General features: G+C 47.6%; 1 protein-coding gene across 1 annotated transcript in view; it reads left to right on the top strand.

Moving 5' to 3' along the window:
- Positions 1 to 8,008, top strand: part of TMC2 (transmembrane channel like 2) — a 35,473-nt gene extending 27,465 nt beyond the window's left edge. The window contains exons 18-20 of the mRNA XM_040593464.1: positions 3,329 to 3,407; positions 5,558 to 5,678; positions 6,789 to 8,008. Of these exons, the coding sequence (XP_040449398.1) occupies positions 3,329 to 3,407; positions 5,558 to 5,678; positions 6,789 to 7,042 (454 nt within the window). The 3' untranslated portion in view covers positions 7,043 to 8,008. The remainder of the gene's footprint in view (positions 1 to 3,328; positions 3,408 to 5,557; positions 5,679 to 6,788) is intronic.
- The last annotated feature ends 12,991 nt before the right edge of the window (positions 8,009 to 20,999 follow it).

The following is a 20,999-nucleotide window of genomic DNA, read 5'->3' on the forward strand; positions in this document are numbered from 1 at the left end:
CAGGGGTCTTGCAGAAGCGCTGCTTCCTATGTGCATACAAACTTTTCCTGGCATAATCCCAGACAAAATCATAGCTACCATACAAGGATGTTTCCTAAGGCTTGAATCCTTTTCTCAGAAACTTTTCAGTCGAGGGAATCACATTCAGCAAGTCCCCAGTTTCCTGCCTTCTCCCTGAAAATCTTCAGCTTCTGCTGCTACCTCTGCTGTAGTGCAGACAGGTAGACAGGGTCAAGCTGGAGCTAGTCCTGACACTGATCCCCATCCAGCTTGCCAAAAGATTAAAACCATGAAGTGCAAAAGCTTCATTTGGTCCTGATGAGCAAAGAGACAGCAGTTCTCAAAGTAGCAAGCCAAGGCAACCTACAGCGCAGCCTAAATAAAAAAGCCTCTACAAAAAGTGACAGCTGGATTACAAATGGACAGTCAATTGACTTTGATGGCAGACACTTAGAAAAATGTGTTTTCTGCTTCTATGGACAGAATTAAGACATTTTCTCTAGCCATGATAAGCCCTTCTCCTTTCCCCCCATGCAATCCAAAATGCCTCTTCTGCTTATTTCTGTCCTTGGCTTCTGGTCCCAAACAATGACAGGGTTCAGTAGGTGACGTGGGTGTCAAACTTACTGTCCTGTTTCCAGCTGCCTGAGGACAAGGGGGAAAGGAAATAAAGAGCAAGAAGAAGCAGAGATATTGTGCACACAAGCACATAACCTAATCCCACCTGGGTCTGGAGCAGGATTTCAACCCATGGCTTGCAGAGCCTCCTGGCAGAAACTAGAAGCACCTTACTTCATCAAGAAGAAGGAGAAAAAAGATTGAAAACTACTGCGTAGGCTAGAGAAGGACAGTGACCCACACTTTCTCCCCAGCTCTGGGGGAGCAGTAAATCAGAAGAGGGGTGTCAGTGCCATGCAGCATCCATGCTAAACAGCTCAAGCATGAGGGTGCATCACCAGGCTCACTTTAGAGGCATCCCACTGGAAGTGGATAAACTCCATTTGCTAATGCTTACTCGATTTCCCAGCAAAGTTTACAGCTTCTCAGGCTGCTGCTCAGTCAGACCAGGACCTGACTTTGCTCTGCCTTTTCTGGGAACCAGCACTAGCAGCATGAATCAGGAATTCAACAGCAAACCCAGCACACCTGTAGGACCTGGCCAGGACACCAGCACGCACCTTGGAGGAACACCCAAGCTACTTCAGCATTGCTGGGGCTTGGCCTGAACAACCCAGTGCAAATCTGCCTGCTTTGGACTGCAGCAAAAGCACCCCCCCAAACCCCTTCGTGTGGCACTGCCCCTTTCCCCTCTCCCTCCCACGACCCCTTAAGAGGCAGTTCCATCCTGGACAAACTCAACCTCCCTTGAGCAAGAAACCTGCAATAAACCAAGGACAGAGCAAACTCAGGCTTAGCCTGGAGATAGAGTGGGTCTGTATCTCACGATGTTTGGGAGAGGAGCCTGGCGAGTTGACACCCTTCCCATCAATGCCCCGTCAAGCACCGGAGCCATCAGGGGAGGAAGCTGCAGTGGTTGGAGAGGATGCTGGCTGCTAACGCAGAGGGTGAAAAAGGACTGAAAATGGAATGGAAGTGGATTTGCTCAGTTACTCAATGAACTTGAGAAGGCAGCTCAGAAACAGAGTGCATGGCATCCCAGATGTCTCTGGATAGGCAGACCTAGTTACCTGTATGAAAACAGGGCTGCTCTAGGCACTTACATCCTGGCTGGTCACAACAAAAATAGCGGAGCAGCCCAAAAGCCCTGGTTACAAAGTAATATTTCCTAGGCAATGAGTTTGATAACATAGAAGAAATACAACTATCACATCCTTGCAGAAGAACAAAAATAACAGTTTCCAAGGGGTGTTTGCAGGGCAGAGAGCTGAGATAACCAAGAATGAGTTTTGGGTTAATTCTAGGCAAAAGAAAGAAAATGCGTTTCCTCTAGACAGACCCCTGAAAAATGCCTCAAGAAAGGCTACCCTGAGACCCCTCCCTGATCTCCAGCCTGGAAACCAGCTGCCGGTACACGGTGCCTTGCTGGGCTTAGAGTCAGGCACTCTGCTGACAAAACCTTTGAGCCTGTTTTGAGGATACCAAATCTGGGCCACACTCAAACAGGTGTTTTTTTGTTTTTTTCCTTTTACAAGAGAATTTTCTTATACTTTTTTTTTTAAAAAAAAAGAACAGCTACAGTGGTGAACTGATTTTCCCTGTTTTCCTCGTATTTTCCCTGGGAACGGCTTGGAGTCACCAAGCAGATGATGTTTATAATTTAAATTTATATTCAATATATGTTTATATGATATTTATATATTATATATAAAATATACATTTATATTTATATATTATACTTATTTATATATATTATACTTATTTATATTTATTTAATATATATAAATATAAATATATATGTATTATATTTAAAAATAAAATTAAATAATAAAGAATAAAAGCACTCTACAAAAGCAGGAGGAGACATTTTTGACAACCAAAACATTACTGGCTGGCAGGTAGCAGCGGTGGCAAGACAGCCCCTGACTCCTGGGCATGGTTTAAAACACATCCCTCCCCGCACACCAAAGGCTGGCTGCCAGCACGCCTTCTCCCATCCCACTCACCTTGCAGTTCCCTCCAGTTTGGCTCCATTTTCCCCTGGTTTTGGCATGCCCTTTCTGCAGAAGAAGGGATCGAAACGAAAGCCAGTGGCTCTCCTCCGACCTGGCTTCTGCTTGCCCTCAGCTCCTGTCTCTGCTCGTTCCCAACAGCCCCTTCCCGCGACGCAGGAGGCAGCCGGTCCTGAACTGGGAACCAAGACTGTGCCTTGAGCAGCGTGCTTTTCAGGAGAGGGTCCAGGGCCCTGCTTGGCCACCACTTTCCTGGTTTCCTAGTTTTTTCTAAGGCCCCTGTGCAAGCTGGTGCCTGTTTTGTCTCCCAGGCATGTTCTTCCTTTGAGCCATGGCAGAAAGCCATATGATTTATCAACTGAGCTTGTGGTTTTCAAGGCTGTCACCTAGTTTCACCAGGGCTAGTGAAAATGAAGCAGAGGGAGCCCATGGCCAGCCAAGGTGGAGGCAGGTGGCCAGGACGGTCATTTTTTTTTCTGTTTGAGCGGAACTGAGCTACTGGATTGGCTCAACCCACCTTAGCTGACCATGCCATGAGGCAACCTGAATTTTTCCTAAGCCTTGAGCCTGTAAAGGCAGTTTGGAGACAGCTGGTGGGAAAACTAGGTATTAGAAGGTAGGCAAAATTAAATGTTCTCCTCATTTAACTTTCACTCTTCCCTGATACTATCACTACAGCAATACATTTGTTTTTGTAGCCTTGCCATCTATTACCTCAATGCTGTGGCTGAAGCTTACCAGCGCGCCAATGCAGAGCTGAAGAAGAAAATGCAAATGGTAAGTACTGATCTGGCAAAGCCATCTTTGAAATACCACGCACGTCTGACGTGCAACATATGCTTTCAAATTGGTCTTCACTTCCGAACACATTAGCGACACAAGGGGAAGATGCATTTTATGCTTTTTCACTCCTCTCTGACGGTACCTAATGGCTAACTGCAAAGAGTGGTCACATCCCGTAATAGGTCACATCCCATAACAGGCTGCTATTTCATACAGTAAGCTTTCCCATAAACTGCACTTTCCACCTACAAAAGTAAGTTCCCTCAAGTAACGTTTTGGAGCCTGAGATTTCCCAGGGACAATAAGCCTACCAAAACCACAGCCAGATTTTGTACGAGCTGAAGAGCAAAGAGCCATAAATAACAACATGGCAACAACATTTCTTACTGGTAATCAAAAAGCACTTTACAAAGGAGGCTGGTGTCTGTCTCTGCCATGTAGATGGGAAAAGCAAGATGCAGGCAGATGCAAGGACTCAGATTAGCAGGGTAGGATTTGGACCTCACAATATCCAAAACTGGTTGAGGTTGTAACATGTAGAGGACAATAATGCAGACATCCCTGAACTTATATGGATTAGCCCTGGCAGCAGCATACCTGCAAACGCACAGCTCTGCTCAGTTAAGGAGTCTCAATGAGAAACAGCAAAGGTGTCCTGCTATCAGGGCCTGTGCTGGTCTGGAAGCACCAGTTTCCCCCAGAGCTTTCCTGGTGGGCGTCTAACCGTGTGCCATCTTGTACTACATAGATGTGTCCAAAGTATCAAGCCTTGCATCAGGAGAGAACATGATGCCATCAGAGGACTGGTATCAGCCATTTTACTAGCACAGGGCAGGATCCAAGCCAAGGAAGCAATGCCACATGAAGCAATGTATTGCATAAATCAGAGACTGGTGCAGCATTAAAAGTGAGGATGTGAGCACTGAAAAATTAGACTCCATAAATTACATCTGAATGCTTAAATTCAGAACTGATCACTCATGCACGTGGCTTAACATAAGGGTCTTCCTGCATAGGGCAACCTCAAGTATTGCAAGAGCTGAACACATGCTACAGCACACTCGGACTTAGGGGCACGTGGTCTATTTCATGCTGCACAAACTGGTTGTGATCAGCGTTTAAGAGAGCACAAACCCCCATGGAGGGGTCACGAGGCAAGGGCTGGCACTACCCAAAGGAACAAACACATCTTCAGACAAGCACATGCCTTTGCACCGACATTATGTATGTTTGTCCCGCAGGCACCTGTAGGATTGCTGAGGCAGCCAAGCCTGGCAAAAGGAGGGGCATGCAGCAGGGCAGGGGGAAAGGGAGGGCATCAGCACAGCCCCACTGCTTAGGGAGTGAGGGATGGGAGCTGCCTGGTCATAGCAGGGGTGGTTAGCAGTTGGGGTCCCCCAGAGACCCCCACGTGGTGACCTGCTGAGCTCACAGAGATCTGCCATGGCTGCCTGCTGCTCTGTGGGCTGGGACCTCTCAGCTGTAGCAAGGACATGAGCCGCCTCACATCCCATGGCTCCAGCACACGACTCCCTCCACTGGCAGATCACCCTTTTGGGAGCAGGGATGGAGCTGGAGTGGATGCCACCCAAGCTTTCTCACTGCATGAGAGGGCAGCTTCCCCCTTCCCACGTCCAGCATGCTTGTCCTGAGCATAAACAGCCCCTGGGTATTTTCTTCCTCCTGCCATCCAGAAGGAAATCTTTTGAAGACCTAAGTGCATGCAAGTAAAACCAAAGACAGCCCTACATCCCATCCGCACGCTGCCATGCCTTCCTCCTGTTCCTCTGGCATTTATCACCGACACCCTCCCTCCCAAGAGGTCCACATTTAAAACAAACCAAAATCCCAGGGAGGGTGGACTAGCAGCTGCAGAAACACACAGACAGCCTGGTAGACCTATAAACCATGTCATCAGCAAGTGCTTTGCCCTAACAGGAGCAGAGCCGTTGCTTCCCAGGCTCTCAGACCTGCGTGGGATGTACTTTCTTTCTGTAAACCCTTGGGTCACTGAACCAAGATGCTGCACCTTGAACATGGAAAGAGATTGCATTCATACCAATGAACACTTAGCTGGGCCAGCATTTCATGGATTACATCTGCATTTTCAAACTAAACCTGATGGGGTTTTTTTATTGATGCAGCAACGTGAAGAGGAGAAAAACAAGAGAAACAACAAAGCCAGCACTAACCCCATGCTGCAAGATCTGGAGGATTTACTTACACCAAGTACGAAGAGTGAAAGTCACCCCAAACAACCAGAAGGTAAAAACTAAACAACCTCCCCTCAACCCTCCTGAAAAAGATCCTTTTGCCACTAAACTGAGAGGGAAGGATTGAGAAACCGGAGCGATACACATTTGCAAGGGATCCGATGAGTATAACTAGCACAGATTTTGCCTGCTTACAGAAGTCCACCTGCCAATGGATGAGCAGAAAGGGCAAGTTTCTAGACTAGATTATGTCTCGCACAAGCTTATCACAGTGTGGGAACTGTAATCCAAAGTTATGATTCGTATCCCAGCTATTAATCGTGCCAGCCATGAAACCATCAATTTATTCTGGGAACAATGCTGAAACTCCTGCGTTGTTTCTGGGCTGATGAGTTAGGCCAGGCACAGGCTTTCCTCCAAATTGAGATTTTCATTGGAAAATTTGTTATGAATGAGACAGAAGTTTTTTACGGGACTGCGTTGGTCTTAGGGCAAATAAATGCATGCTGTCAGCTCTGCTGAGGGCATCTATAGCTGAGCAGAAAGATGCGGGAGGAGGCTTTGGCACCCAGGTCTGGGCACTCTCAAGGAAGACAGATCCTCCAGGCTTGGTCTGAACCAGCCATTTCCTGACTGGCAGAGCATCCTCCTCTCAGTTGTCAGAAGCAGTGCAACACGTGAAAGATTCTCATTCCATCTCGATGCGGACAAGAGCAGCAGACTAGTGCCACCATAACCCTCTCCCATTTAAATGGGCTGTTTCTTGGAAAGGCTGAGACAAGCTGGTAAGTTCAGATCAGCTCAACACAGATTTCCCCTCAGAGCAGGCTCATGGCGCTCATTTAAATGGAAATAGTGCTGGCAGCATTATGGGTGCATTGATTATAAATACTGAAAACAGCAACTAGCCATGGCCACCATGGGGCTGGTAGGGCTGCCGTGTCCTACAAACGCATCAGTAAGAACCTGCAAAGAGAGCTCGGGCAGCAGAGGCAGGCACTGGCTGTTGGCCAGCCTTATTTATGATTTCTACACTCAGATGCTCAAACACAAACCCCCAGACAGTCGGGTTATTGCATGTAGAAGAAACAGCAGCCACTGGGGAGAGGAAGACAGACAGCATTTGCTCTCAAAAAAATAACGTTCATAATCTTTGCTCTAGACAAGAAAATAGAGTCTCCTAATAGAACCAGCCCTGCCGGGACACAAAGCAGAGCAGCAGCCCTGGACGGCAGCACCATGAGCGGTGGCAGAGGAGCAGCACTCACCCTGCCGCCACGCACATTCGTGACACAGCCACTGACACCGGGCGTCTGGGCACCTTACCCTGGCCAGCCCAGGCCAAGGGGGTACCCACTGGGACCAGTCCCTGGAAGGGGGAGGGGGCAGCCACGCTACTCACATGCTGCTCGATAAGCTCCGCAACATTTCTCCCATTTGACATTAAAATAGAGGTGCTGCATGAACTATCGTAGTTTTAGCAGGAAACGATTGCCGTATGTTGGTCATCCACTCCTGATGATCTGTATCTATCCAACACGGAGTATCTAAACCAGCTTTGTTTAGAAGCTTAGTAGTACTTTGGCATCGTAACCCCCAGTGGCTGTGCTGATGTTGATCGTGAAGGAAAAGGGAGGTGGTCAGGGTGAAGATCAGCCGTGGCATTGCTAAACCACTGCATACAGAATGCAACCCTGTGGCCACTAACAACAGCACAGTGAGCTAGCTTGTCAGTCCTTTCAAAGGCTTCTTCAGTTAATAAAAGTAGTGTGAGTTTACCTGTAATTTCAACAAAGGGATTTCTTTTTTTTTTTTTTTTCCTGTCCCTCTACCTGAAGAATTAAGCGTTCTTTAAAAAAGGCCAGCGTCCCTGTCCAACTGCACAGCAGCTGCTACTAAGAGTAGTCCAGCACAGGAGGAGTTTTTTTCAGCTGCATTTTGTCCTTAGTGATAGCTTTCCTCCAGTCTACCGCCTCCAGACTTACACCTTTTTGCTTCATCCCTGCCGTGTATCCCGCCAGCGCTTTCTCTGGTTTCCCGCTCTGTTCCTCTTTTCATAGTTTGTTGACAGTACCTTGCACCATTATTTCATCCCTAGATATGACTCCTAATGTAGAGCACCACCCAGCACAACTGAGAGACTAGAAGTCCTTTGGCCTCGTTTCTGATTATAACCAGTTAGAAATTTCTGGTGCAGTTTAAGGATCGTATCTTCCAGATCTACTGAACTTCCCAGGACTCCGTGGCAGGCCTTCTCTGGGCTGACCTGCTCTTTTACAGCTACAGTTTCTTCCTGTTGTTGACACAAACCCATCCCAGCCAGCTTAGATCTGGTGTTCACATATGTGTTGTTCTTCATTAAAAAAATCTGTAAAAAATAAACTCATGGTCTTCAGTAAAAACAAATCCATAGATATAGCTAGTAACAACTCCACCACATCTGGGATATTTGAGAATAAAGATTGTCACCTTGAGTTTTTCCACTAAATGTCACAAATTTTGTCATAGAATATGTTCAGGACAGGAAACTCCTGTTCTCCTCTATGACTTGGCAGACCACAGAGCATTTGACCCTCAGTCTGGGAATGTCCACCTTTGAGGAGCTAGGCAAAGGAATCCAGTTAGGTCAGACGTGAGGCAGATTGGAAAAAGGATTCAATTTTTCAGGTCCAAGCCAATTTAGCCATCCGATTCCTCATAGCAATTAAGGACTTAAATATTGCACTGTGCTTACTTGTAGACAGAGACCTAGCTCATTGTTGGATGTCTGTGGTTTATAAAAGAGACCAGAGCCCTAAAGAAGTACTCTTCCAGGAGATACAAGTGAGAGTCAGATAAAAGGAGAATTCAGAATTTCTTCTAAATCCTTGCACTTTGCTTTCAAATACAGAAAAGTCAATGGGTTGTTTGTAGAAATAGCTGTCCCTGGTGCGCGGCTCAAAGTCGGTTTGGCTGTTCCCAGGCACACTGCGATCATTGGGGTTGCTCATTCTCCCAGGGGGCCTTCACATGGGAAGCTGCTCATTAAATTCATTTCCTGGTCTTGGAAAGACATTTCTCTGAGCTGGGTCTCACAGATAAGGTCTTGTCTTGCCTCTTTGCCATGAGAATTGCTGGTGCAAGACGGCTGTGGTTGCCTTTCCAACCACCTCTGTCTGCAGAGATTCCCAGTCATTGAACTGACGAAGAGTCAGACAAGAGAAGCTCTTTTTCAAGAGACAGAAGCTGTTTGTCACCCATCCTTCTCTGCAAGTGTCTGTAGAAAATATTGATCATAAAGTGCTGGGGAAGGTGCTGCCAGCCTGCTAATCCAGCATGGCACAGAAACAACACAGTGCCCTGATTTCAGCCCAGCCAGTCTGCCCTGCAGGCTCTGGTACCTACGGAATGGTTGCATAACGAGGAATAGGATTTCTCTCCTCTTAGCTCCTCATTTCACATTAAAACATGATTTGGAAATAGGAGACGTGGCTTCAGATCTCACTTCTGCTAGAAAACAGAAAGGGGCTGGAAACCTGTGTGTGCATACATGGGGTGGGCACATGTGGAAGAAAAGTAGAGAATATTTATTTGCCCAAGGAATATCAGGGCAATAAGAAACATTATGAAGAAGCCATAGAGAACCCCAGACAGGTTTTGAAAACCTGAGAAGCAGAAGCATACTTAGACCAGATAAGTAACTATTCCAGGATTTGAATGGTCTCTGAATCAGGCCCCCGAGACCTGCAATAATACTGAGCATTACAAAGCACTGTGTCATCTCTGGAGCACACAACTGCCCATTAGCTAATTAATCTTTCAATGTTTGCTCATCTCTAATCATAGTACATTAGGTTAACCCATTGATCAATGTCTTTTGCAAGCTCAGAGGCTTCAGGGTACGTACGAGGGCAACTGTATCAGCTAGACAACGATTTCTGCAGACCGGTGGCAACTCTTCCCTGACTCCAATTCACAATAGGGTCCTCTGTTAGAGCACAACGGTTGTGAAGAGTGTAAAAATGCCAACCCTCAGTCCTCACAGTGACTGAAATGATTTTATGGCTCCCTGAGTTTTGAGCCTGTTTACCAGTTACTCAGTGCAACCGTAGGTTAAACTCCACAGACTCATAGGAGTATTCAGTGGTGTTCGGTTTCATCCCTGTTTTTCTATCATTAGGAACAGCAATAAATACTTGTCTGAGAATTCAGCATTGATTTGCACCCCCTCCCCTGACATTTGTTAAAAGACTACATCCATCCCAAGCTTCCTGTGGGGCTCAGGCTAACATCAAGCAGAAAGGAAGGAAAAGTAAAAAGCTCAGCGCTGGTAGTGGGAGCCTCTCACACAGCACACAGTTTGCATTCATATATGACTAGAAAAGCGCCCTGCATTGCAAATTTTTCACATCATCTGTGGCCACTAGCTCAAATGCTGCATCCAAAAGGTTTTGGTAAAAAACCAAGGAAATATCTAAGCTTAATTATTTTATTATTCTTCTTACCAAAGGCTTGTTTTTAAACAGGCAGCTCTCATGGACATCAGTTTTTAGTTTTCGTGGCCAGGCAGAGCATGGAAAGATGCTGATGAACGTTACTGATGAACGGAAATCTCATCAAAATAAAAAATAAATCTTAAAAAGGCAATTTATCAAAACATATGCGGCTAAACATGAGTTGTGAAAGAGATGCCAATGCGCACACTTCTCTTACGGTCAAAAAAAGCCATTCAGCCATTTCTTTCACACTGTGTTTGGCCACAGTATGAGACAAACCGCTTTCTGTACTCACAATGAACAGAAAATAGTAGATGCCACTAAACAGGTTTGCTCATAAAGCCAGAAAAGTGGTCCAAATATCTCACATACATCCAAAGAATACATTGATTTTGCATTCAGTACCATAATACTGGGACCTTGGCTTCTCTAATGCAGAAAAATTCGCTTTTCACTCCAGAAGGAAAGTTCTTTCCAAAAGAGAACTTTCAAACATCTGAGCTTTCAGTTTCAGCTAGTTTATATGAAGCTTTCCAGGGAGAGAAAGGGGAACAAGCATTGCATGCCACCACCATTGACAGCATTTTTTCCCTGACAGCCTCACTCCCAAGAAGCAGTCAAGATCATCTTGTTGAGCTCCCTTTTATCCTCTGCTCCTATAACTGACCCTGCACTAAGACAAAGCCATTATCACACATTTTGAACCCTCACAGCTGTAGCACTGTCACCTTGCTTGACACTCTGAGCTACAGCGATGTCATGTGTAACCCACCTCCTTTCTTCTTCGGGATTGTCACTGTCTTTTGCTGCACAGCACTGCTCAAGGCAGGGGCAGAAAGGTTTCCTCATACCAGCTAAAAAACCAGTTTGGGGGAGGGATTTTTGGTTCCTTTCAAGGTGCCAAGGAGTGGTGTCATCCGCAGATCTAAGCTAAAGAAACCTCTCAACTACAAAGAGGCTCCACACACCACAAGAGCCATCACAGGGACAGGGACCACAAGCTGCACTGCCTCCAGCACCTGCTGACACCTACCCTGAGAAACTTTCACCAGTGAAACCAGGTGAGGAAGACAACTGATGGCCATTTCGCCACACCTAGAGAAAATTCCTGGTGGTGGAGACTGGTATTTTTACAGCTTATCCCACCCCACGAGGCACGCTGCTCAGTATGCCTAGCCGAGCAGGGGCTCTGCCAGTGCCAGAAGCACCACAGTGGCCTCCATGCTGGTGAAGATGCACTAAGACTCGATCTAATGTCCTGTGGGCCCCTGGCTGGGCCCCGGCAGGATGTGGGTGCAGCAGGTTGCCCACATCTCTGCACCCCAGCATGGTCAGACCCCTCTCCATGACCATACATCATGTGCTTTTGCTGTCACTGGAGCAAGTCAGACAGGGACCTCTGAAGCCTGACCCCACTGCATCTCTAAACCACGTCTCTTCAAAGCAGTGATGTCTTGACAAAAAAAAAAAAAAAGAAAGGTGCTCACCAAAAGGCTTTAAAGAGTGATCCGTCCCATTCTGATCCATGCTGCATGCAACGTTATCAGCTCTCCAGCCTGACAGCCACGGGACGGGAGGGGGGTTCTCCCTGTCACACTTCTCTTACCGCTTGCCTAAGCCCTGAGGCAGCAGCTTGTCCTTTGGCAGGTGGCTGCCTGGTTTCATCTGCAGCCAAGACTTTATCGCTCACAAATGCTCAGACACAGTTTTTCCCTAGGGAAAAAGGCAACTCTGGAAACTGATGATTTCTAGGTCCCAGCCCATTTCTCACACAACACAGCCGTCATTGCTAAACCAGAATCCAGCATCGTGTGCTAAATGGACTATTCCAACACAACACTACGCCGTGACGAGCTCACGCAGGAAGGCTTGGCCTTGCTGCAATCATTCTTTTCCAATCACAGGACCCAGATCCCTGGGTCCCCTTCAATTCAGCTATCTATAGACAGGCAAAACCAGCTGTGAACATTGTCTCTAAATCTTAAACTGGTACCACGTGGTGCTACCCAGGAATACCCCGCTTCTCCTCCATGCACTCAGCAAACAGAGGCCGCTAAGCTCCCACATGCTGGGAGACGGTCTGTGTATGTGCGTATCCACACAGGCACTGAGGTGAAGATGAGTGGATTTTAAAATGTTTCAGGATCAATATTATTTTCTGCACCACTCTTTCATGATTGACAGCAAAACGGGAAAGCACTGAGGTGAGGTGATGCATTTGCAGCTGGTGCACCGAGCATCCTCCCAGGGCAGCATGCCGGCGGAGGGAGGAGAGCCCACAGGCACCCAGGGATGGACAGACAGACGCCATTCACCAGCAGGCAAAAGCTTTGTGTGTATCAGCATCAAACCCCCATGAAAAGGCTAGACAGGCAGAAGCTCCCTGGAGGTGTCAGAGCAGCCCAGGGGAGGAGAAGGGCAACCACAGAGGGTCTCCCCCGCCTTCCGGGAGCCAGACCCAGGCAGGAGAGCCCCCATCTGTGCTGCCCATAAACTCACGCCCAAGGGAACCGGAGCAGGATTTAGCATCATTTAACATTTAACCCAGCTCACAGAGCTGGGAAATCAGGAGGGTACCAGGTGTAGCAAGTGGGTGGGTTAGCAATTCAGCAGCCCTGCTCCCCCCTCAGGGCCAGCACGGGGGTAAGGACACACCGTCCCCCCTCTGCTGCTGCATTCAAGCAATGAAAAAGTTTTGCAAGGAAACAGCTGCAGGATATTAAAGCAGGAACAGAGGCAAGGAGAGCTTCTCCGGTGGGAACTGAGCAATGCTTGCAGAAGCTGCCAATGCCATCTTTCTCCAGGCAATGTGGAAGGGAGAAAAAATAACTTCTGCTCAGCTGAAGATAAAATAAAAAAACCAAACATAGCAGCATATTGCATTGCAAACTGGACTGCTTCAGGACAGGCAAACCATCACAGTGATGAAGTGTGCAAATCAGGCTAGTAGTAGGTGGAACATTATTAAAAATGAATTAGTAACCCTGTTTTGCTGGGGAACAGCAGTTGCAGAAACACCCGAAGAGCTGTGTCCTCCCCCTTTCTCCATTCTCCTTCCCTCAAAGCAAAGTTGTTTAGATGAACCAAGGCTTCTCCCGCACAAGACTGCAGATCCAAACCTTCCTCCAATTAAGGAAGATTTCATCACATATGGGACTTTTGGATTTTGTGGATAGAAGCAGCAGTAAATAATTCGGTGCCTAAGCAGATGTTTAGGATCTTCAAAAAACAAAGGTTATTATCAGATTTATTTACATCAGTTACTGGGAAAGCTCAGGGCCAAGTAGAGAACAAAAAAAAAAAAAAACACATAATAAAAAAACGTGCTTTCTTCATTAGCTGGAGCACTTTGCTACAGTAGCTTGGGCACAGTGGTACAAACACCTCCTGAACACCAAGCAGAGCTTCACTGCCATCACAGCAGCATCCCTGCAGCTTGTGGGTCCCCCAGCTCCATCAGCAGCTGATGCAGTGGGGAAGCAGCCTCAAGGCCAGGGCTGCAGAGCTTTTGCAGAGGCCCCAGCAAACTGAGCTTCTGCTCCTCAGGAAGCCCAGCTGGGGCTGCAGAAGGATTTTGACACTGCATACACAAATATAACTAACGTGTCACTGGCATGCTCTCCCTTAGAAGTGGCTGCAGCTCAGCCTGGAAGTTCTCTCTGAAGCTACTGTTCGGCTTCCCACACATCTGCCATCATCCCTGCATGGGACAATATTGTGCTACAGCAGCAGAGAGGCAGCAGTAGGGAAACCTCTGCCTTTGCACTGCCCTGAGCATTGACTCATGGGCAGAGCTGGTCGCCCTGTGCAGAAGCAGTGGAAATCTGCTGTAACCCATCTCCAGGAAAGCCCAATGTCAGACACGTGCCCTTTGAGCCACTTATGCCCCCCCTCAACGCCAGTAACATGGAGGATAAGTAGCTTTAAAGACCTTTTGTTGGCTCTGAAGACCTGATCTACTTGTCCTGGAACAGGACAAGTCAACACCTGGGTATGCAATGCTACCACGGTGCCACCAAAGCTGAAGCCAAGTAGTTTATTTGACCTGGTTATCCACCAAACAGCTAAAACTGTAACCTCATTGGGGATGAACCAGACATACATTGCTCACAGCACTCCTTCAACACAAAGCCCAAGAGAAAAAAACAAATATCCATCTAAAAATAAAGGGGAGTTGCACGTAGCTGGAAAGGGTTGTTTGGGTCGGACTTTGGCCCAGACAGCATGAAAAGTTTGCATCAATTCCTCACCACTCTAATCAGAAACGTAGCAAGAGCTCATGGGCACAAGGGAGATGGACAGTCCCGGCTCCCTGCCACCCACCACCAGATCCTGCGCCTCCCAGCCAACAGCACATCCCAACCCAGTACTGATTCAACCCCGCTCAGTCATGGTTCATTTACTAATAGCGTTTCAGGTTGTTACCCTCTCTGGGTGAGGGGGAGCCGGCGCTGATGCGTTGGCAGCCCCAAGCTGCCCACAGACAGCGTGGTGCCCCTTCCTTGGCGTGTCCCGGCCGGCCTCACATTCAGAGGGAAGAATAAGGGATGCAAGGCAGGGCATCTGAAAGCAACGTCTGTTAAAAACTATTTGCAAGGCTATTGCTCCACCTGTCCACAGATAAGAAGGGAGCCTCAGGGTGGGTTTGGGGACAGTGCTGTTCCTTGGTCAGTCAAGGCACTGGCCTGAAGCTCAGAGCCCCCGTTCTCAGGGAGCCCCACATAAACAGGCCCACCAGCAGCCGTGCAGGGGGAGAGAGCTCTCCTCACTCTGAAGTAACTGCTTATGTCAAACTGACCCCATGAGAAACGCACCCCACCAGCACCAGAAAGGTGGCACATGGGGGCTCTGCAGGGCAAAGACACATCCTAGGGAGCCTCCATTATACCTTACCTAACCAGGAAGATGCACCAAGCACATACATGCCACAGGGGTCCCTATGGTACCAGCAACACGTTGCTCAAGTGGCTACCACAACCGCTAAGTTCATCCCAGCCTCGGCACGGGAAGAGACGGCTGCTCTGTGCCTGGTCCCTGTGCTGTTGCCCTCTGGTTTACACTGCCCCACAGGAGGCACTCATTGCCCTCCTCCGTTCTTTGTTTTGCAATTATCTTATTAGCAGAAGAGCCCCAAAAGACATTAATCAAAAAGCCACAGTCCCAGAAGACAGCAGTCTTACAGCAGCCCTCGTGTCCCAGCACGCACACAGGGGCAAACATGCACGCTGAGCCTTTCCCAGGCTGCAGCCAGCTGAGAGGTGCACTGCTCCAACACAGGTGCCTACCAAATGGACACCAGAAGGGAAGGTCAGTCCACTCTTCTTGTAACGGTAGATTTAAAATAAAAATTAAATAAATGCAAGGGCTTGACACTTACCTGAACAGAGCAGCCTCCATCTCCCAGATCCCAAGAGAGCAGAGCCAGCACAGACCAACCTGCCACCGCAAAAGAAGAGCTCCATAAAACACTTGTCCCATCGAGGCATCACACAGTATTGATAACTTGCAGCATTTTATATCACAAGCCTCATATCTGACATTTTAATGAAGTTCTTGCTTCTATATTCAAGGTATGGTTTGAGAAATCCCAGTTCTCATTTTGAAACAAAACCACAAACACGTAGCTTTCACAGAAGGAAAATAAAATTTAAAACAAGGTGCAGCAGCCTAGGAGTCAAGGAGGAATCCAAGCCACACTTAGGTAAACAGAGTTATAACTTAAAATTAATCTCAAAACTTTTCAAAGGGTTGAACCCTTGAAATCAGAAAAGCTAGTTGCTGGTGTTCTCAGCCCTCCTGAAGGAGCTGATGGAGAACTGCTGGCTGCTTACAGCATTCAGAGTGGGTTTGCCTCACAAACCTGTCCTGGTTTCAGCTGGGATAGAGTTAATTTTCCTCTTAGTAGCTGGTGCAGTGCTGTGTTTTGGATTTGGTGCAAGAACCATGTTGGTAGCACACTGATGTTTCCAGTTGTTGTGATGTTTTATACTAAGTCAAGGACTTTTCAGCTTCTCAGGCCCTGCCAGCAAGAAAGCTGGAGGGGCACAAGAAGCCGGGAGGGAGCAGAGCCAGGACCGCTGACCTGAACAAGCGGAAGGGATATTCCATAGCACAGAACATCATGCTCAGTATATAAACAAGGGGGGAGCTGGCTGGGAGTTGCTGACTGCTGTTCAAGGACCAGCTGGGCATCAGTCAGGGGTTGGTGAGCAACTGGGTGCATCAATTGGGGGTTTTTTAGCTTCCCTTTGCATTTTATTCCTCTCCCCTTCTTCCTCCTTTGCATTATAATTGCTGTTGTTATTATTATTATTGTTATTTTATTTCAATTATTAAATCGTTCTTACCTCAATCCTTGAGTTTCCTCTTCCTTCTCAATTTTCCTCCCCAGCCCTCAGAGGCAGAGGGAGTTAATGAGCAGCTGTGTGGTACTTAGTTACTGGCTGGGGTTAAACCACAGCAAAAGCCAAGACGAAAAGCCAACAGCATGTTCACTCCTACCCCACAGTAGTCCTTGCAAACAGAAGGGCGGAGGTGCTCCGGTCCGTGGCACCTGGGGCCCATAAAACCTTACCCAGCTGGGAGCAGGCATGTGGCCTAAAGGAGCCACCAGAAAAGATGCTGTGGAGATGTGGAGAAGGAAGTGCTGGCGGCTTTTGGGTTTTTTTTGTTATCTTGCCTCTCAAATTAGAGCCTCTAAGAGCAAAATAACAGGTAGAGGAAAATGGTACACACCGATTCCCTCTCTACATGTGCTGCTTAATTTTCCCTATATAAGCAAAGCAACAGGTGCAGCGAGTTGCATACCTGTGAGCTTTGGGAGTACTAGGGAGAAGGCAAGTCACTAGAAATGCTGGAAGCAACAACCCAAGCAGGATGGGCAAACTAGAAAGTTTCCAAGGCATCTCCAACTAGCAGCGCTGTGTTTCTCTGCACTGGAAGCCAGCAGCATCCCACACTTGCTTCCTTAGGGAAATTAAAAGCAAGATCAAGGTTTGCAGCTGAGCGTGGAGGCGAGTTTAACACTCAGAGGTGCATACAAAAAACAGTAGGGCTTGGGGATTTTTTAAAAAAAGCGTGTTATGCTCCCTATGAGAAGGCACCATCCTGGGCCAGCTCGGCTCCGACCGCAGGAGATGGAGGCTGGCGCTGAAGACCCCTTCCCACCAGTCCCCGTCGCTAGGGGATTTATTCAGTGGCTCCTGCGGCACTGAATAGCAGCTGGGATATTTAGGAGGGGCAGGCGACCTCTTGCACCACAAGGAGTCACCCCGAAAGCCCCAGATGTGTCGACGAAGCCTTTCTGACCATCCTTCCCTCAGGCGGTGCCTGCTCAGTCCAGCTGTCCTGACACGCTGCCGGCAGCAGCAGCAGCAACGTGGACAAACCAGGAATAACAGCCCCATCTACCGGGGTCTGGGGACGATCCGCACCGCGGCATTTTGCAGCTGTGCAGCTCCCCCCACACCATCTCCCTGCCCCCTGCCAGGCAGGAGGGGTGCTCGGGGGGGTTGCCAGCCTCCAGAAAGCCGCTTTTTTTAACGTGCCTGCGTCCCAGAGCAGCGAAAGGCTGGCGTGGTGGTCCTGACCTAGTTCAGACCCAAAAGGCAAATAGCCAGACCATCTCCTTCACCCTCAGCTCTCCAGAGCCGAGGTGGCAAACAGCCTCTGGGACCAGAACCAGCTTCTTGGGCAACACTAACAAACCCAGCATTACAGGTGAGGAACAGAGCTTCACAGCAGCTTTCCAGGGTGTATGGCTGCTCCCTGACATTTTCAGCCACGGTGCAGGAATGAGCAGTGCCGGCGTGCCTGGCTACGGCAAAAGCTTGCCCCAGTCTTTCGATGCAACTGTCCTGGTGGCAGACCAGCTCCGAGCTCTGCAACGTTCCACACCTTTCCATCCTGGGCTCTCCGCTTCGCAAAACCCTCATTCTAACCCTAACCCACATATATGGCGGGTAGGTGTACGGTCCCTTCCAGCACCTGCAAGGTTAGTTGTTTCGGTCCTCAGCTTCCAGCTCTGACTCACACAACAACGTGCCCTGCTCCCTCCTCCTCACAGCTGCCTGCTGTTAAACCCAAGCCCCCACACTCGGGGTGGTGGGCACACGGCGTTGCTAAAAGACAGCCTGCACTAGACGCACAGGTGTGCTGTGGTACCCCTTGTTCTGCTCTGCTCAAGAGTCACTGCCAAGACTCTGTACCAAAATGAAGAGACCTAGCTGCGTGACTCAGCCCAAGAAACCCTTCCGGGTGTAGTGCAATGGCATTTAAAATGAACGCAAAGGTTTTGTACCAGAGCAGGTTTCTCTGGCCTTTAAAGCAGGGTTAGGGAGACATCATTTCAAAGGAACCATCCCATGCCCTTTAGAGGATTTATTTTTTCATGCTGGAACAGTACTAGTAAAAACAATAATCTTGTAGCCAGTGAAACACTGACAGAGATGTTTAGGACTCTGTCACATGAGAAGACACACTAAACTCAGGCTTTATGAACACTTTATAAACTGCAATTTTAAGCAGCAACCCAGAAAAGCTGTTCTTTCAGCTACAGAGATAACAAACAAAAAAGTGTCTTCATTACGTAGTTTTATTCATCAGTGACTACTGAATGTGTAAAGGAATAGGTAAAAATAAAAATGACACGCTTTCAAAATTGGACAGTAGAAAAATGGCAGTGAGTGTTCTTAAAAACACAAGTATTAAAAGAGCAAATAAAAACAGCTGCAAAAATCAGTGTCCCACAAAACAAGAAATTCAGAAAGTCACAGCAGTGGATGAGATTGTACATGGCAAGATCGTGCTCATGCCTGGTGTGTTTATCACAGCCTGCCTCTTTGCAGGGTTGGTAAGAAAGGATGTTGTTCATTCCCATTGCTACATGAGCTGCAACACACTGTTCTTCCTTTACCCGTCATACAGACTCGATGCAGATGTGGTTTTCACAACCTCTGGTCTGCAAGGGCCAGGAGCTGACAGCGCCAAGCACTGGCTAGAGGAAAGAAGTTTTGGTGAAACGTGAGCCAATGTCTCTTTGGAAGCTGCAAGGCAGTGGGAAGATTCCTTAGCCATTCCTTGGTCCTACAGCAATAGTGAGGCAAATCTGAAAAGTTTTTCTTCCTCTGCTAGGATGCACATATTCAAGAGGACAGGGTTCATCTGTCCTGAGAAGATTCAAGATACACACAGCTTTGGAGAGTGCTGAGGTCACGACAGTTGCAGATTTACCATGTCCTTTACTCCATGTAAAGTCTCTGCACCAGGATGCTATTAACCCAAGAAAGAAAAAATAAATTAAAAAAAATTTACAAGATCTACTCCAGCTGCATAATATGGCACTCCTGGTGGGAAAGAAGCTTCCTAAGATGAGCAGTGAGGTGAACTCATCAACCACACACAACTCACTTCCTTTGTGTACTTATATGCTGCATGCTGATTTTAATAAACAGGCTTCCAACGAGTACACCATACTCCCAAAGCACAGTATCAACCATCCTACAACCATTTTCACTGCTTCAACAAAGCCTACAGATGGAAAGATGGAATTATGGAAAGAGTGAAACATTTTTGCAGCCTAGATTCTAGATTTAAGTAAACAGAACTGAGTCTCTTCAACTGTGCATAAAGCCCTTTGCTTTCTGTAAGAGAAAAGCCTTGATGTAATCCTACAATACTTGGATACCAAAAATATCATGTGATTATTTAGGCAAAGAAAGACTGGGGAGGAAAAGGAACATCTGTGAACGGGGGCACATAAATTAGGGAAGCAATTAGAAAGCACACGTGTATGAGATTCATGGATCGCATAGCAGCAGATTGGCAAGGACTTTTCAACAGCTCATTTCTCCAGAGGGGTTCGGTGATGCTCAGCAACATCAGCTACCTCCTGGTTAAGACCAAATGTGGAAGACAAAAGGTTATCCTAACATGCCTAACTAGCCCAGTTCATGCAACTGAAACCAAATATAAAGTGAAGGTTGTGGAGAAAGGGAACGCTGCCAGAGTCCCAAAGGACAGAAATTGTTTTCACTATACGGAGACCTCAGCCTAAGCCATCTTGGCTCAAATCAGACCAGTCCAGAAGAATATTGTTACAAGTTCTCTGCTGTCCTTTTTCAACATCAACACTGCATTTGCCAGAAAAAATCTGCAATAATAAACAAGTCATTGTCTCTAGAATTTGCTCCTAGTTCCTCTTCCTATCCCTCTGCACTGCCTCAATAGATCATATCCACCAGGTATTTGACACAGGGGAAGCTCTTGGCAGATGTTAAGAACCCCTGCTACGTCTCTGTTGCTGCCTCCACCTCCTGTGCTGAGTCCTCTCCTCCCCTGTGCCCCCGTAGCCTTCCTGCAATATGCCCTCTGCTGCTGCAGTCAACGCTGCCTCCTTTTCTAAAGGACTGCTATTCCTCCTCTCTGCAGGACTCCAGTCAAATGAGCTCTCCCACCCCACCCCAGTTACCCCAGAAAGGTAATTCAGAATCCGCACGCAGAGACTTGTCTCCTGACCCTCTTTTCCCAGGCTGCATGGATCCACCTCTCACTGGCAGTCCTTGGTCCTGGAAAAAGACACCACAAAAGTCAAACTGATATTTAGGAAATCCTTGGATGAAAACAACCACGGTTCAGTAATGTGCCAGAAATATTTCAGTAGCAAGTTCTCAGATGCAGCTATCACCGATTTAAAATAGCACCACCAGCCAGACAGAAGCTGATGATTGCTATATTCTCACCAACTGGAACATACTCCCATGCAGGAGGTTACAAAACAAAGAAAAGGGACATCAGTGAAACAACAATAGCAATGATTCAAAGTACAGAGGAGTAAGCATCTGCTCTTCTGAGTTTGGAAACTTTCAGCGTGGAAGGGTGAAAAGGAAGACCAGGGCAAC

The sequence above is a fragment of the Falco naumanni genome, chromosome 4 (genome assembly GCF_017639655.2).
Source record: "Falco naumanni isolate bFalNau1 chromosome 4, bFalNau1.pat, whole genome shotgun sequence".
NCBI lineage: Eukaryota > Metazoa > Chordata > Aves > Falconiformes > Falconidae > Falco > Falco naumanni.